The 13,344-nt window shown below is 38.1% G+C and overlaps 4 protein-coding genes across 4 annotated transcripts; 2 read left to right on the forward strand and 2 right to left on the reverse strand.

The window, feature by feature from the left end:
• On the forward strand, window positions 1-1,593 carry LOC145205304 (choline/ethanolamine transporter FLVCR2-like). Its single transcript, XM_080077991.1, has one exon. It carries the CDS (start codon window positions 1-3, stop codon window positions 1,411-1,413), a length of 1,413 nt encoding a protein of 470 aa, XP_079934117.1. The 3' UTR covers window positions 1,414-1,593.
• A 55-nt stretch (window positions 1,594-1,648) lies between these two features.
• Window positions 1,649-3,334, reverse strand: LOC145205305 (acidic phospholipase A2 CTs-A3-like). The gene is made up of 4 exons (XM_080077992.1): window positions 3,188-3,334; window positions 2,908-3,116; window positions 2,375-2,505; window positions 1,649-1,906 (listed from the first exon to the last, which is right to left on the reverse strand). Exons 1-4 carry the CDS (start codon window positions 3,266-3,268, stop codon window positions 1,782-1,784), a joined length of 546 nt encoding a protein of 181 aa, XP_079934118.1. The 5' UTR covers window positions 3,269-3,334; the 3' UTR covers window positions 1,649-1,781.
• A 2,250-nt stretch (window positions 3,335-5,584) lies between these two features.
• Window positions 5,585-7,006, forward strand: LOC145205577 (putative MFS-type transporter C09D4.1). The gene has a single exon (XM_080078309.1). It carries the CDS (start codon window positions 5,585-5,587, stop codon window positions 7,004-7,006), a length of 1,422 nt encoding a protein of 473 aa, XP_079934435.1.
• Window positions 7,007-10,288: 3,282 nt separating this feature from the next.
• On the reverse strand, window positions 10,289-12,538 carry LOC145204787 (choline/ethanolamine transporter FLVCR2-like). The gene has a single exon (XM_080077377.1). It carries the CDS (start codon window positions 12,504-12,506, stop codon window positions 11,100-11,102), a length of 1,407 nt encoding a protein of 468 aa, XP_079933503.1. The 5' UTR covers window positions 12,507-12,538; the 3' UTR covers window positions 10,289-11,099.
• Between the last annotated feature and the right edge of the window lie 806 nt (window positions 12,539-13,344).

Consider the following 13,344-nt stretch of genomic DNA (forward strand, 5'->3'; position numbering starts at 1 on the left):
ATGGCAAATGAATGCGGTCTTATGGAATCAACCGCTTCTCTTAATTCACGTCCGGTCAAAGAAACCACAGAACAGGAAATCAATTCGTATCCGAGCAGATGGTTTGCAGCTATTCTGATGTTTACAGTTGGTTTTTGTAGAGGTTGGGTTGCATCATGCTACCCCTCAGTAAACGATGTCCTTGCTAAATATTTCCAAGTCCTGCCGTGGCAAATAGACTGGCTGGTGATCTCACAAGCAGTTGTGTTTGTCCTTTGTAGCGTTCCGCTGTCGTTTCTTATGAGCAGTGTAAACTACAGAACCGCATTCATTCTTATGACCTCGTGCCAAGTTGTGGGGGTGCTTCTTGTAGACATGTCATTTTTGTCACAGCAAACTTTTGCCCTGGCAATTGTAGGACAGACTGTGTCAGGAGCCAGTAACATCCTTGCAATGTCTTTGGTTCCCAGCACAGCCGCTGTATGGTTTCCAGCCAACGAAATTGGCCCAGTTGTATCTTTTTGTATAGTAGGATGGGGACTGGGTGAAGCTTTTGGGTCGCAAACAACTCCACTTTTAGTGAAAATGGACCAAACGTCGTCCACAGTAAGGTTCCGTATGCTTTTTCTACTCGGTTCAGTTGGGTTAGTCCTGATCATATGTTTAATAGCAGAAGTTTTTTTTCTTAAAAGTCGGCCCCCTACCCCACCGAGCATAGCCCAAGCGAAACTGATAAAATGTCACGAGACAACGAGGAAAGTAAGTTTCACGGAACAACTTGTTCGTTTCAAGGATCTAATGTTGAAACTGTATACCGACCGTTATTTTCTAACGCTGTGGTCAGTGTATGGCCTTTGTATGCCAATTATGAGAAGTTACACCATTCTTCTTTCCTCTATTCTGCACAAACAGTTTCAAAAAGCCTCTGGTTTAAACACTAAAGCAGGATTGGTGCTTATGACATCCTGGGTTATGTCAATATTTGGAAGTTTGGTTGCCGGGCCCTTAGTCACTAAAACTAAAAGATACAAAGCTATAGTAGTAGCCTGTTTGGCCACGCAAACTGTGTCGTGCATGTTAGGCCTTATGGGTGCTCAATTGTCGAACTTTGCTGTGATTTATTCTGGAATGGCAATACTTGGATTTGTTACTGGTTCAGCGTCTGTTGCTCTCTATGAATTACTCGTAGAAGTTACCTACCCATCCTCCGTTAAACAAGTTTCAATGTTGGCGATGATTGGTGTCGGAATAATGAGACTTTTGTACCCGGTGATTGGACGAACGTTGTTGTCATACGTCAGTGCTTCAGCATCTGTCTGTTTTCCGATGATCACGACATTTATTGCCGTGGTCTTAGTTGCTTCGCAGACTCTGCCATTCCATAGGCTAAACGCCGAACAGTCAGAATTGGAACTACTACTGGAAAGGCAGTAACACTTTTTAGATCAACTTTGACACCCTTGTATTTGGCCACCATTGGCTGTTTTATGTTACACTTTTATTAATTTCAACATTTTGCTGCTTTATGAGTGTTGGTACACAACAGTTTTTGCATATATGTTATCGTTTCTTGAAAATGTACTGGAATAAGTGAATGTTTTTATGTTTTTAATAGTCAACCTTTGTTGTTGAAACCACTTTACGCATTGTTTTACCACAATACAAAACTACTAAATACTAACACAGAGTAATTCAAAACCCACGTAACAGCATCACGATTTTAATGGAACAGGATATGGTCACAAAACAACGTTTTCCCAAACCGGATACCACAACATGCTGCCCCGATTTGACTGCCCTATTTAGCAGTTTTCCCTGGCAAAGATCCAGCTGTGCCAGAAGCTCCATTTACTTTTGTATTTGTTGATACATGAACCGAATGCTCGGTCGCAGTAACAAGCGTCTCTGCCCAGTGATGCACCTCCAGCTGGTAAAGCATGAAAGTTAAAATTGGTTTGCAACCATTTTATTCTTGCTTGCCTACAGTTTGTGTAGGGGTGAGTATATCAGACAAGTCGTTGTTATAAGTGATAGAAAGATTTTGCACTCGTTACAAGTTCAATTTTTTAGATCCTATATCATAAACATAACAAATTTATTAAAACAGTGAGATTTGAAACACTTTGCGTGCTAAACATGTTATAACTTAAACCTAAAATTGTAAAACATCAACAAATTCAGTTTCTCTGTTTACGTCCTAATTCGTTTGATGTTTTGTTATAAGTGGGATTTAAATTGACTTTAAGTGGGGAATTTGACATGACTTCGAAAAAGTGGTACGGATTGCATAGATATTGAGATACTTGGACAAAAAACGCGAGATTGTTTTGCGATTAACCCTAAACTATACCGAAGCAAAGGTCATGCACGGTAGGTAGACATAAATAATACTTACAACATGAGATTCTGCGATTCTTACAAGAAGCAGTGTAATATGTGTTGAAAGAGTAAGAGGCTTTCCAAACAGAGGAGCGACCATGTCTACTCGAAGCCGCATTTAAGCAAACGTCGTGTGCTTTGCAGCATCTGCATTAAAACAACACAAAGTGTTAACGTCTACATTAAATGATATAGTCTATACGTTACAAAAGCTATATTGTAATCTTTAACTTGAAAACAAGAGACTAATACTAAGACCAGCGCTTTAAGACGATGATGCTCTTCGCGTATAGTTTGTGTTTTATACTGACATAGAAATAGCGTAGAGATGTGGCGGTCGTAATAAAGCAGGTCATAGAGCCACTTTCGTATACTCTTAAAATGCTGGTCAACCCTATTACTTTGCTTTGGGTTTTGTTTCTTTTTTTCCTTTTCATAACATTAGGATCACTTATGCACCGTCTGCCTTACAATGTACTCGCTATAGACATAAGTTTTCTTGTAATGAGCTTTAACTTGCGCTGTTTAACGATTTTAGGTACAACTTACTTGTCAATTTTGTCAACGGTTCTTCCCGAGCCACCAAACCCGCACCAGCAACCGTACCTGGAATATTTGCCCATGATAAGCAAACTATTACCAACATTAAAAGATTTGCCTTGGTAGCAAGATACCGCATAAGCCAAATTGACAAAGGCGGTTTCTTTTTGATCCGAAACCTCATTTGCAGAAGGAATTTCCTGATCAATGGAATCTACCTGTTGTAACCAATGAAATTGGTTAGATTAATTATCCACAGGCCGTGAACTCAAGCAAAAATACAACTTACGTCTAACAGTTCGTCTTCAATAGGGAGACCACGACAATAGGAGGAGACAAACAAAATTATAGCCCACGTTAAATAATTCATCTTTTAAGTATAATTAGGCTGACCTTAAAGTAATTATAAGACATGTCTACGTAAAAGCAGTTAAATTTTAAATTTATAAATGTAAACTTTTTAGGTATATGACAGTGTTTCCCTAACCTGTTTCCCAATGTCTCTCATTCAATATATATGCCTTATCCTACAAAAATTGCAGCTGAGGATGTTTAAAACACCAATAATGTGATTTAAACATGCTACCAAAGGGTCAATTAACTCAAGACCAACATAAATTCTTTAACACAGTCAAATGATCCTTTCAGGAATCTTCAGACTGCAATAGACTACTACCTACTGATCTAAAACTCAACTTGACACATATACGTTTTAGCGTCGCTTGTACTCAAATTAGTGTTTAGTTTATTACAGAGCTGGTCTAAAACATATTGTGCTGAACCTGTCACGTTTTCTTCAGGCGTCTCTATTGATAAGAAGATTTCACAACATTAGCAGAAACGCTTCCTGCACAAAGCATTACAAGGAATGACTCATTTTATTGAGTTGTTTTATTACTACCCTTAAATAATCATGGATTTTCGAATAACTAACACAAATTTGTTTTAGTTTTTTTAGAAAAAGATAGCACACTGTAGAAACAACAAATTAGTTAAGTGTTATTTCTGAATTTTAAATGTTTGACTTTTTATAACCAGTGAAAAAAGTAAGGTTAACCATGATCATGAGCCGCAACGAATTTAATTGATTGCTTTATACTCACACATAATCGAACAATTTCACCTACAAAAAATTTGTTAATAAAACAAGTTAGATAGAATAACATGTATTTCATTTTTACAATGATAATGAACTTTTAAACACACTCCACAATAATTTTGCAATAGCAGGATACTAATACAAGCTCATGGCTAAAATTGTCCACTGTATAGCGGCTGTTGTGTTACATCTTTTGTTTACCATAAGCTCTATTGATAGGTGAAACCATTAACCAGCACAATTTAACATTCAATCAATTGTCGCAGTATGATGTAAATGTATTCTACCACGTTGGACATTGCCAATGCTAATTAAATATTACCGTGTCGCCTGTCAATAACCAATTTTGAGGTAAAGATTTGAATTGCACATCTACGTTGTTGCATCATCTAAGTCCAGGAAAATGTTTCGGCTGCTCATGGCTTTGAAGAAAGCTGATTGGTTACGATTCTTCATTATGGTTGCATTGTACCATAGCCTCTGATTCTTGGCGATTGAATAGCATCTTTATGAAGGGTAACAAAAATGTCGGTAACGTAAGGAAAAACAACATACGAGCAAATGGCGTTAATGGTTCAAACTTGGAATGCTGTGAAAACCATGAAAGTATTTGTCACAGCAAAATCCTACTTGTTTTCAAGGTTGCTTCTCGCATGTTAAAGGTTTGAAGGTTGATGCCTTAACTATTACCGGTAAAGTGAATATTTTTGGGAATTATTTAGACAATGTCTACAACAAGCGAGACAACTCAACTTAGTGGGTTTTCTAATTATCCTAAAACATATTTTACGTGATATTGTTTCGTGTTGTTTCTTGTCGAATAACTACAAAAGGTGAAACGAAAATTGTAGCTTGGGGCAATAAAACCTTTTTCAAACTGTTGTTTCTTGCGTTGCGACATTGGCTTCAGACTAAATTCACTTTAATTGCTAAACAGCCTATCTAAAGCGAATTCTTGTAACTTTTTCGAAAAAATGGAGCTAGATTTATCAGTTTAGGTAGATTTCTGTTGTTTTTATGTCCATGTTTGGCAGTTTGACTAAAGTGGTGCATGTTGCTCATATTTAAGAATGTTGGTTTGCATGAAAAGCATATGTTCTCCACAGACAAATTAGCTATTTGTAGATTGTGTGAATCATTTATAAATACAATAAAGCCGTTGTTTCTCCACGGCTTGTTAAAGAAATTGTAATTAAAAACATTGGTGTAAAAGTGAATAGTACCTGACTGTTGATCAAGACTCAGCGAATAGGATTCGATAGCCAAAGGCATTCCAGTCAAATATTTAGAATTTTCTAAATCAAATAAAACTTTTTCTTGCCCGCGGGGCTAATCCGGTATACTTCATGATAACAAACAGTTGCCTTAGCAAAATAAACCAATTATTTGGTAACGTGTCCGAAGCAATGCTAATAAAATGTGTGCACATAATAAAGATGCAAGTACAAAATATAAACAGACTTTTTTAATAGTAGCGTTTTTGTTTGTGTTTCAAATTTGCAACCGTTTTGTCATGACGGATTTAAGTTACCTGATCAAATTAGTTTAATTGGACGCTGTTTTACAAAATGTAGCCAAGGACGTTTAATGGAAACACGAAATGAAAGAAAGCCTTTGATTAATCCAATCTCTGAAGAAAATGAAGATAAACGAAAGAAATGGAATGAAGAAATTATAAAACCATACCCTGAAAGATGGTTAATAGCTTTCATCACGTGTGTTGTGTCTAGTATGCGGACTTTTGTGTTGGCAGCATATGGTCTCACCAACAATGTCATGGCCAAATTCTTCCATATGGCACCTTGGCAAATTGACTGGCTTTCTAATGTACGGGCTTTAACGATGGTATTAGTTTGCGTACCGCTGTTGTTTGTGCTGAGAAGATACAGTGTGAAAGCATCTGTTGTTGCAATGGTCTTATGCTCCGCTATAGGCTTATCTCTGACCTGTTTAGCAGTTTCAGTACAACAGGGATATTTAATAGCCATTTCTGGTCAGGTATTGTCAGCAATATCCACAACGATTCACATTCCACTGAAAAGCTCAATCGCTGCTGTGTGGTTTCCAGACAACGAAATCGCCTACGCCCTTGGTGTCATGTTTATAGGCCGGTCTCTTGGAGAAGCTAGTGGTGCTGTGGTTGCCCCATACTTGGTTTCAATCAGTGATAGTCCATCAACAATCCGAATGCGTTTGTTGGCGGTCTTTGGCTCATTTACCATCGCTACATGGGCTGTCCTTGTGTTTGTTGTGTTTTTTATTAAACCACGACCCAAGCACCCTCCAAGCATTGCTCAAGCAAAACGATTGCAGTCAGAAAATCAAAATGAAAACACCAGCATTAGAGAAGAGTTAACGAAGTTTAAAGAAGTGCAACTCACACTTTTGACCAATGTCCACTTTTTAACAGCGTGGTTTGCAAGAATGGTCATCGCTTCAGTACCTCGATGCGCAACCACTTTGCTATCATCGATATTACAAGCAAACTTCAGCAAGAACGCAAATACCAACGTCCACGGAGGCTTCATGATCATGGGCCTTTGGGTAATGACCATTGTGGGCTTTTTCTCTGCAGGACCTTTGTTGAGCACAACTGGACGTTATAAAGCAGCGGTGGTCGTGTCTACTGGCCTGGCAAGCGTTTCTTACATTCTTGGGATAGCTGGAATCGAAATTTCGTCATTAGCCTTGGTTTATACAAGCCAAATATTTGTTGGACTTTTTGTTGGTGTTGCAATAGTGAGCGCTACAGAACTTGTGGTCCAAGTTACTTACCCAACCCGCATAACAGATGCATTTGTACTCAATGTGATTGGTGTAGGAATAATGTGGGTTACTCAAGCCACCTTTGCCAGAATATTACTAGGAAAGTTTGGAGCTATCGCGCCATTTGCTCTGGTGTTGTTTTTCCTAATGCTACCCACGTGTTTGTTGCCCTTCATAAAGATGCCATTCCATCGCCAGAAAGCTGAAGGTCTAGCACAGGACAACTCTAGTGAAGATCATTGAATAACCAGTCGATAGTATACCTTTATTATGCGTTGTCTTTAAACCACAACTTTTTACTGATGTAACAATACTTTGATTGCCTATACAGGTGCTCGTATTCGGAAAATGACTACTAGAAGAGGTCAGAGAATACAAAAGAGAAGTGACAAGTTATACTACTGAGTGTTGATGTAGTGAGTATGTTTTTCCCTGAAAATACGAAAAAGGCGCACCGCATCAACCACTATACAGACAAGTATAATCAGCAGCTTGCAAAAACATATCTTATCAATGTGTTGATCATGCCAATTAACATCCCATGGTATTTGAAGTTTCACAATAGATATTTTGCTTTTATAACCTTTCTTATCGTTGTAAAAAGTTCCAAATGAAATGAAAATTGTAGTTTGTGTTTGTTAATCTAAGTTCACTGGTTTCATTATCTTGATTTATTCATAGCTGGAAGTGTTCAGTTTTGATTAGTGCGATCAAAAAGAAATTAATCAACTACGTTGCTCATGCCCAATAGTTTACGGTTGCTTATTTATTCAGACATTTCGGAACCAGAACGAAACCTAAACCGATTTGCTTTTGTCTTGTTGAGGCCTATTTTGTGGCGCTTTGAAATATGAGTGCGAGTTAAAAAAATCATGAGAAAAAGGTATTTTTGAATCCACGATTAGTTGGGGAAAGTAAATGAGGAGCAGGGTGAGTCATCTTTATGACTTGCATTTTACAGGAAGCGTTTACACTGGTTGTTAAATCTACTTAAAAATAGAGTCTACTAAAAAAACGTGACATGTTGTGCACAGTATGTTTTAGACCAACTCTGTGCAAAACCAAACACTAATTTGTGTATAAACGCCACCAAGACGCAAGCATATACCTCAAGTGAGGTTTTTCATGAGAATACTCACCTATAGGTGGTAATCTTTTTTTCAGTCTCCAGATTCCTGAAATAGTATTTTTAATTTGTTTAAAAGTTTCTTTTATTCTTGAGCTGAGCTCTCTTTGCTTTAACACGCAATGTTTTTCGGCAGCGTATTAAATCACATAATTGGTGTTTTGAAAATCTTTAGCTAAATCTTTTCAAGGATAAGTCGTAACTTATATGTTAAATGGTAGACATTGAAAATTTTCATGTAATCTTGCGAGGCGTAAATAAAAAGGTTGGAATCTACACTAGACTGAGAGTTTTGTGCTTTTAAATACGTTTACACATCTTGTAATTTTATAAGAGCCGGACTATAGTGAGATATAAGTTATTTTACACTTGTCATCATTTTATTTACCGTCTCCAACTGTCATGGTCTTCCTATTGAAGACGAACTGTTAGACGTAAGTCATATTTTTGCTTGAATTCCCAACCTGTGCACTATCTAACCCAGTGGTTCTTAACCGGTGGGAAATTTCCCACTAGTGGGAAATTTAATGTTTTTAGAGGGAAATTATGTGAGTCAGAAGTCACCAAACTCGGGCCCGTGGTTTGAAATTAACCGTTGAAAGTTAATTTAATACAATATTTTCCGCAATAACATGTAAGTAAGATTAACTTCACCTAGTTTTACAAGGAGTTACGTCACAGACATTACTAAAAGTATCAATGACTTTGTTATTGTTCGGGAATAAATGCATTTGATCTGTTGATTGTGCTGCAATAAATGACTAATTCAAGCACATGAGATTTTTCAAAATTCCACACGATTTTACTTTCTCACGAAATCACTATGCAAACTAAATAAGATTGCAGTATACCTTTAAGGTCCCGACCAAATCGCTTCACAAAATTATTTCGATTAAAGAATATTTTTTTGTTAATGTTGGGCACAAAACATCATTATAAAAATAACAGAGGAGGAAATTCGAACTTGGTGATTTACTTTAGTGGGAAATCACACCAAAAAGGTTAAGAACCACTGATCTAACCTATTGCACCTGAAAAAACAGGTAGATTTGATCAGGAGATTTCTTCTGCAAATAAGTTTTCGGATCAAAAAGAAACCGCCTTTGTCAATCTTGCCTATGCGGTATCTTGCTACCGAGGCAAATCTCTCAATGTTGGTAATAATCTGCTTTTCATTAGCAAATATTCCAGGTACGGTTGCTGGTGCGTGTTCGGTGGCTCCGGAAGAACCGTTGACAAAATTGACAAGTAAGTTATACCTAAAATCCTTCTTAGTGTGGCTCAAAACAACACCCAAGTTAAAGCTTTTTATAAGAAAGCTTATGTGAGTACATTGTGAGGCACAAGATGGATAAGTGATCCTAATGTTAAGAAACATAAATGAGCAACAAAACCCAAAGCAAAGTATAAAGGCTTACCAGCGTCTTAAGAGCATACAAAAGTGGCTCTTTGAGCTGCTTTCTGTTACGACCGCCACATCTTTGCGCTGTGTCTATTGCTGTATCAAATATAAACAACACGCGGAGAGCATCATCGTATTAAAGAGGGTGACTGGTATTAGTTTACGCCAGGCCATATGCGGCCCGCGACGACATTTCAAGTAGCCCGTAACCGTTGTTTCAAATTTCTTAGCGGTTGGCCCGCCATATTTGAATCATAGGGTTTTGGGTTGTGCCGACTTGCGTTTACCGGTAAAAAGAAAGTATACACGGTGCTGACGAAACAAAATCCCACAATTTCCTTGTATGCCGTATATTTTGTGTCATAATAGTCTGGTTAAAAATCAAAACTTTGCAAATAAACGTTGGCCTGCGGGCGTCGGCACCTGAATAAAATTGGCCCCCATTAAAAAAGTTTGGACATTCCTGGTGTACGCCTTTTGCTTTCAAGTCAAAGATCACAGCCTAGATTTGGACATGTGTATCATTTGAAAGGACATCAACACAAATACGCTGTTTTGATGCAGATATTGCAAAGCACACGACGTTTGCTTAAATGCGGCTTCGAGTCGACATGGTCGCTCCTCAGTTTGGAAAGCCTCATATTCTTACAACACATATTACACTGCTTCCTGTAAGAATCGCAGAATCTCGTGTTGTAAGTAAGATTTATATCTACTCATAATGCATGATCTTTGCTTCGTATAGTTCAGGGTTAATTGCGAAACGTTCCCGCGTTTTTTGTACAAGTATCTCATTATCTACGCATTCCTTACAACTATTTCGAAGTTGTGTGAAACCGTTAATTCAATCCCACTTGATAAACATTGGTTTGAAAACTTTACAAATCACAGGAAAATGAATTTTACAGCAACCAAAGCATCACAGATCTCGCTGTTATAATAAATGCGTTTTCTTATTGATTTAAAGGCTTTAAAAATTACCATATAACGTGTGCATTTTTCTCCTACTTATAACAAAAAAAATCGTAGAAAAAATACCTACCCCCTACATAAAGTGTTGCAACCAACTTAAACCTTTCTGCTTTACCAGCTGGAGGTCCATCACTGGGCAGAGACGCATGTTACTGCGACCGAGCATTCGGTTCATGTATCAACAAGTACAAAAGTAAATGGAGCTTCTGGCACAGCTGGATCTTTGCCAGAGAAAACTGCTAAGAGTCAAGTCGGGGCAGCATGTTGTGGTATCCGGTTTGAAAAACGTTGTTCTGTGGCCACATATCATGTTCCATTAAAGTCGTGATTCTGCTGCGTGTCCTTTTGTTTTACATTTAGCTTCAAAATACACTTTTTGCTGACCAGTGTGGGTTTTGACTTGTGCTAACTGTTTGAAAGCAATTCTGTATCATAATTTGACAGTTTTTTTGCGTTGTGATAAAAATATGCGCAAAGTGGTATGAAGTGAAAATAATGCTAACTAAAACAAAATACACATTCATTTATCTCAATACGTGTACATATAAGCAAAACAAGTTGATTTTTTGCAACCATTTGTCCATTTCCTGTTTGGGGAACTATGATAAAGCAGCAAAATTGAGTGTAACATAAAACAGCAAAGGGTGGAAATTTCAATCGACTACCGAAGCAAAAGAGGCAGCCAATCACTTAAGCTTACTAAAGCTTTGTTACTTCAGAGAGAGGCTGAAGTTCAAAACACAACACACTGTTTGTTATTTACTATCTTTAAATGCGTCATGTCCGTAGAAGCTAAACGATAATTAATTGCTTCTTGTCGTGCTAATATGAAAGAGTTACTGCCTTTCCAGTTCCATTTCTGACTGTTCGGCATTTAGCCTATGGAATGGCAGAGTCTGCGAAGCAACTAAAACCACGGCAATAAATGTCGTTATCATCGGAAAACAGACGGATGCTGAAGCACTGACGTATGACAACAACGCACGTCCAATCACCGGGTACAAAAGTCTCATTATTCCCAAACCAATCATCGCCAACATTGAAACTTGTTTAACGGAGGAGGGGTAGGTAATTTCTGCAAGTAATTCATAGAGAGCAACAGACGCTGAACCAGTAACAAATCCAAGAATTGCCATCCCAGTATAAATCACAGCAAAGTTCGACAATTGAGCACCTATAAGGCCTAACATGCACGACCCAGTTTGTGTGGCCAAACAGGCTACTACTATAGCTTTGTATCTTTTAGTTTTAGTGACTAAGGGTCCAGCGACCAAACTTCCAAATATTGACATAACCCAGGATGTCATCAGCACCAATCCCGCTTTAGTGTTTAAACCAGAGGCTTTTTGAAACTGATTGTGCAGAATAGAGGAAAGAAGGACTGTGTAACTTCGCATAACTGAAAGACTTAGGCCATACACTAACCACAGGGTTAGAAAATAACGGTCGGTATACAGTTTCAACATTAGATCCTTGAAACGAACAAGTTGTTCCGTGAAATTTACTTTCCTCGTTGTCTCGTTATACTTTATCAGCTTTGCTTGGGCTTTGCTCGGCGGTGTAGGGGGACGACTTTTAAGAAAAAAAACTTCTGCTATTAAACATATAACCAGTACTAAACCCACTGAACTGAGTAGAAGAAGCATACGGAACCTTACTGTGGACGACGTTTGGTCCATTTTCACTAAAAGTGGGGTCGTTAGTGATCCAAAAGCTTCACCCAGTCCCCATCCTACTGTACAAAAAGATATAACTGGGCCAATTTCGTCGGCTGGAAACCATACAGCGGCTGTGCTGGGAACCAAAGACATTGCGAGGATGTTACTGGCTCCTGAAACAGATTGTCCTGCAATTGCAAGGGCAAAAGTTTGCCTTGACAAAAATGACATGTCTACAAGAAGCACCCCCACAGTTTGGCACGAGGTCATAAGAATAAATGCAGTTCTGTAGTTTACACTGCTCATAAGAAACGAAAGCGGGACGGTACAAAGGACAAACACAACTGCTTGTGAGATCACCAGCCAGTCTATTTGCCACGGCAGGACTTGGAAATATTTAGCAAGGACATCGTTTACTGAGGGGTAGCACGATGCAACCCAACCTCTACAAAAACTGACTGTAAACATCAGAATAGCTGCAAACCATCTGCTCGGATACGATTTGATTTCCTGTCCTGTTGTTTCTTTAAGCAGACGTGAATTAGGAGAAGCGGTTGATTCCGTAAGATCGCACTCATTTGCCATATTTGCTAATAAACAACACCAGTCAAGTGAAACTGAAACTATAATATGACATAATTTAAGTGTGACAACTATATTTGTAAAAATAAAATATAAATATAAATATATATGTAAAAAAATTAAAATAAAATAAGCGTCGAGCAAACAAATGATAAGTTGGCTCTAGACGCAGTGCATATTGATTCGACCTCATCAGTGCAGTTGGTGACAAGACATGAGTTGCATTGGCTCGATAGGCACTCCAGTTTGTTGGGAGTAATATACTACAAAGCCATGCCTCACCATTGCTGTACCATGCCACACAGTTTTGGTTATAGTATTCAGTATCTAAAGGGTAGAACACATCCATTTTCTTTACTTTCCATTGTTCAATTTTCGCATTTAATTTCTCTACTAATCTACTTAAAAAATTATTCCTGTCAAATCTCGCATGTTTAGGAATTGCCTGCGAAAAACTATCTGGAAACTGAACGACAGCTTGCAGTGTTTGAGCACTTTTACCCAATGACATCTCGGGAGTTGGTTGCATGCTGATGGAAGCCGGAAAACGTGACAAAACAACCCCACAACTGTCCTTTTTGCCATTTTGTCATTTTAGTTATATTTCTGAACCTAAATACCACTATTTAGTTTGTGAATAAGAAACTGACGACAAGGAACAAATGCGCTTATTTTTTCTGTTTCTTTTGAATTGTAGACGGTAACGTAGTCACGCCTTAAAGGGGAAATAATTCACATATGTTTTGCTGTGACATTTATCCCTTTTTGCTGTGACATTTAGCGTGGCCACGACATATAGCTTAAAAATAAGTCACAGTGAACATCGATAGTTGTATTTAAT

Source organism: Phallusia mammillata, chromosome 8, assembly GCF_965637545.1.
Source record: "Phallusia mammillata chromosome 8, kaPhaMamm4.hap1.1, whole genome shotgun sequence".
NCBI classification, from domain to species: domain Eukaryota; kingdom Metazoa; phylum Chordata; class Ascidiacea; order Phlebobranchia; family Ascidiidae; genus Phallusia; species Phallusia mammillata.

What these genes read in the sequence shown, in the direction of transcription:
- LOC145205577 (XM_080078309.1), top strand. Translation starts at nt 5,585, where the DNA reads ATGGAAACACGAAATGAAAGAAAGCCTTTGATTAATCCAATCTCTGAA.
- LOC145204787 (XM_080077377.1), bottom strand. Translation starts at nt 12,506, where the DNA reads ATGGCAAATGAGTGCGATCTTACGGAATCAACCGCTTCTCCTAATTCA.
- LOC145205304 (XM_080077991.1), top strand. Translation starts at nt 1, where the DNA reads ATGGCAAATGAATGCGGTCTTATGGAATCAACCGCTTCTCTTAATTCA.
- LOC145205305 (XM_080077992.1), bottom strand. Translation starts at nt 3,268, where the DNA reads ATGAATTATTTAACGTGGGCTATAATTTTGTTTGTCTCCTCCTATTGT. An exon ending in TTGAAGACGAACTGTTAGAC is followed by an intron (nt 3,117 to 3,187) that starts GTAAGTTGTATT and finishes TGGTTACAACAG; the next exon opens with GTAGATTCCATTGATCAGGA. An exon ending in GAATCGCAGAATCTCATGTT is followed by an intron (nt 1,907 to 2,374) that starts GTAAGTATTATT and finishes ATGCTTTACCAG; the next exon opens with CTGGAGGTGCATCACTGGGC.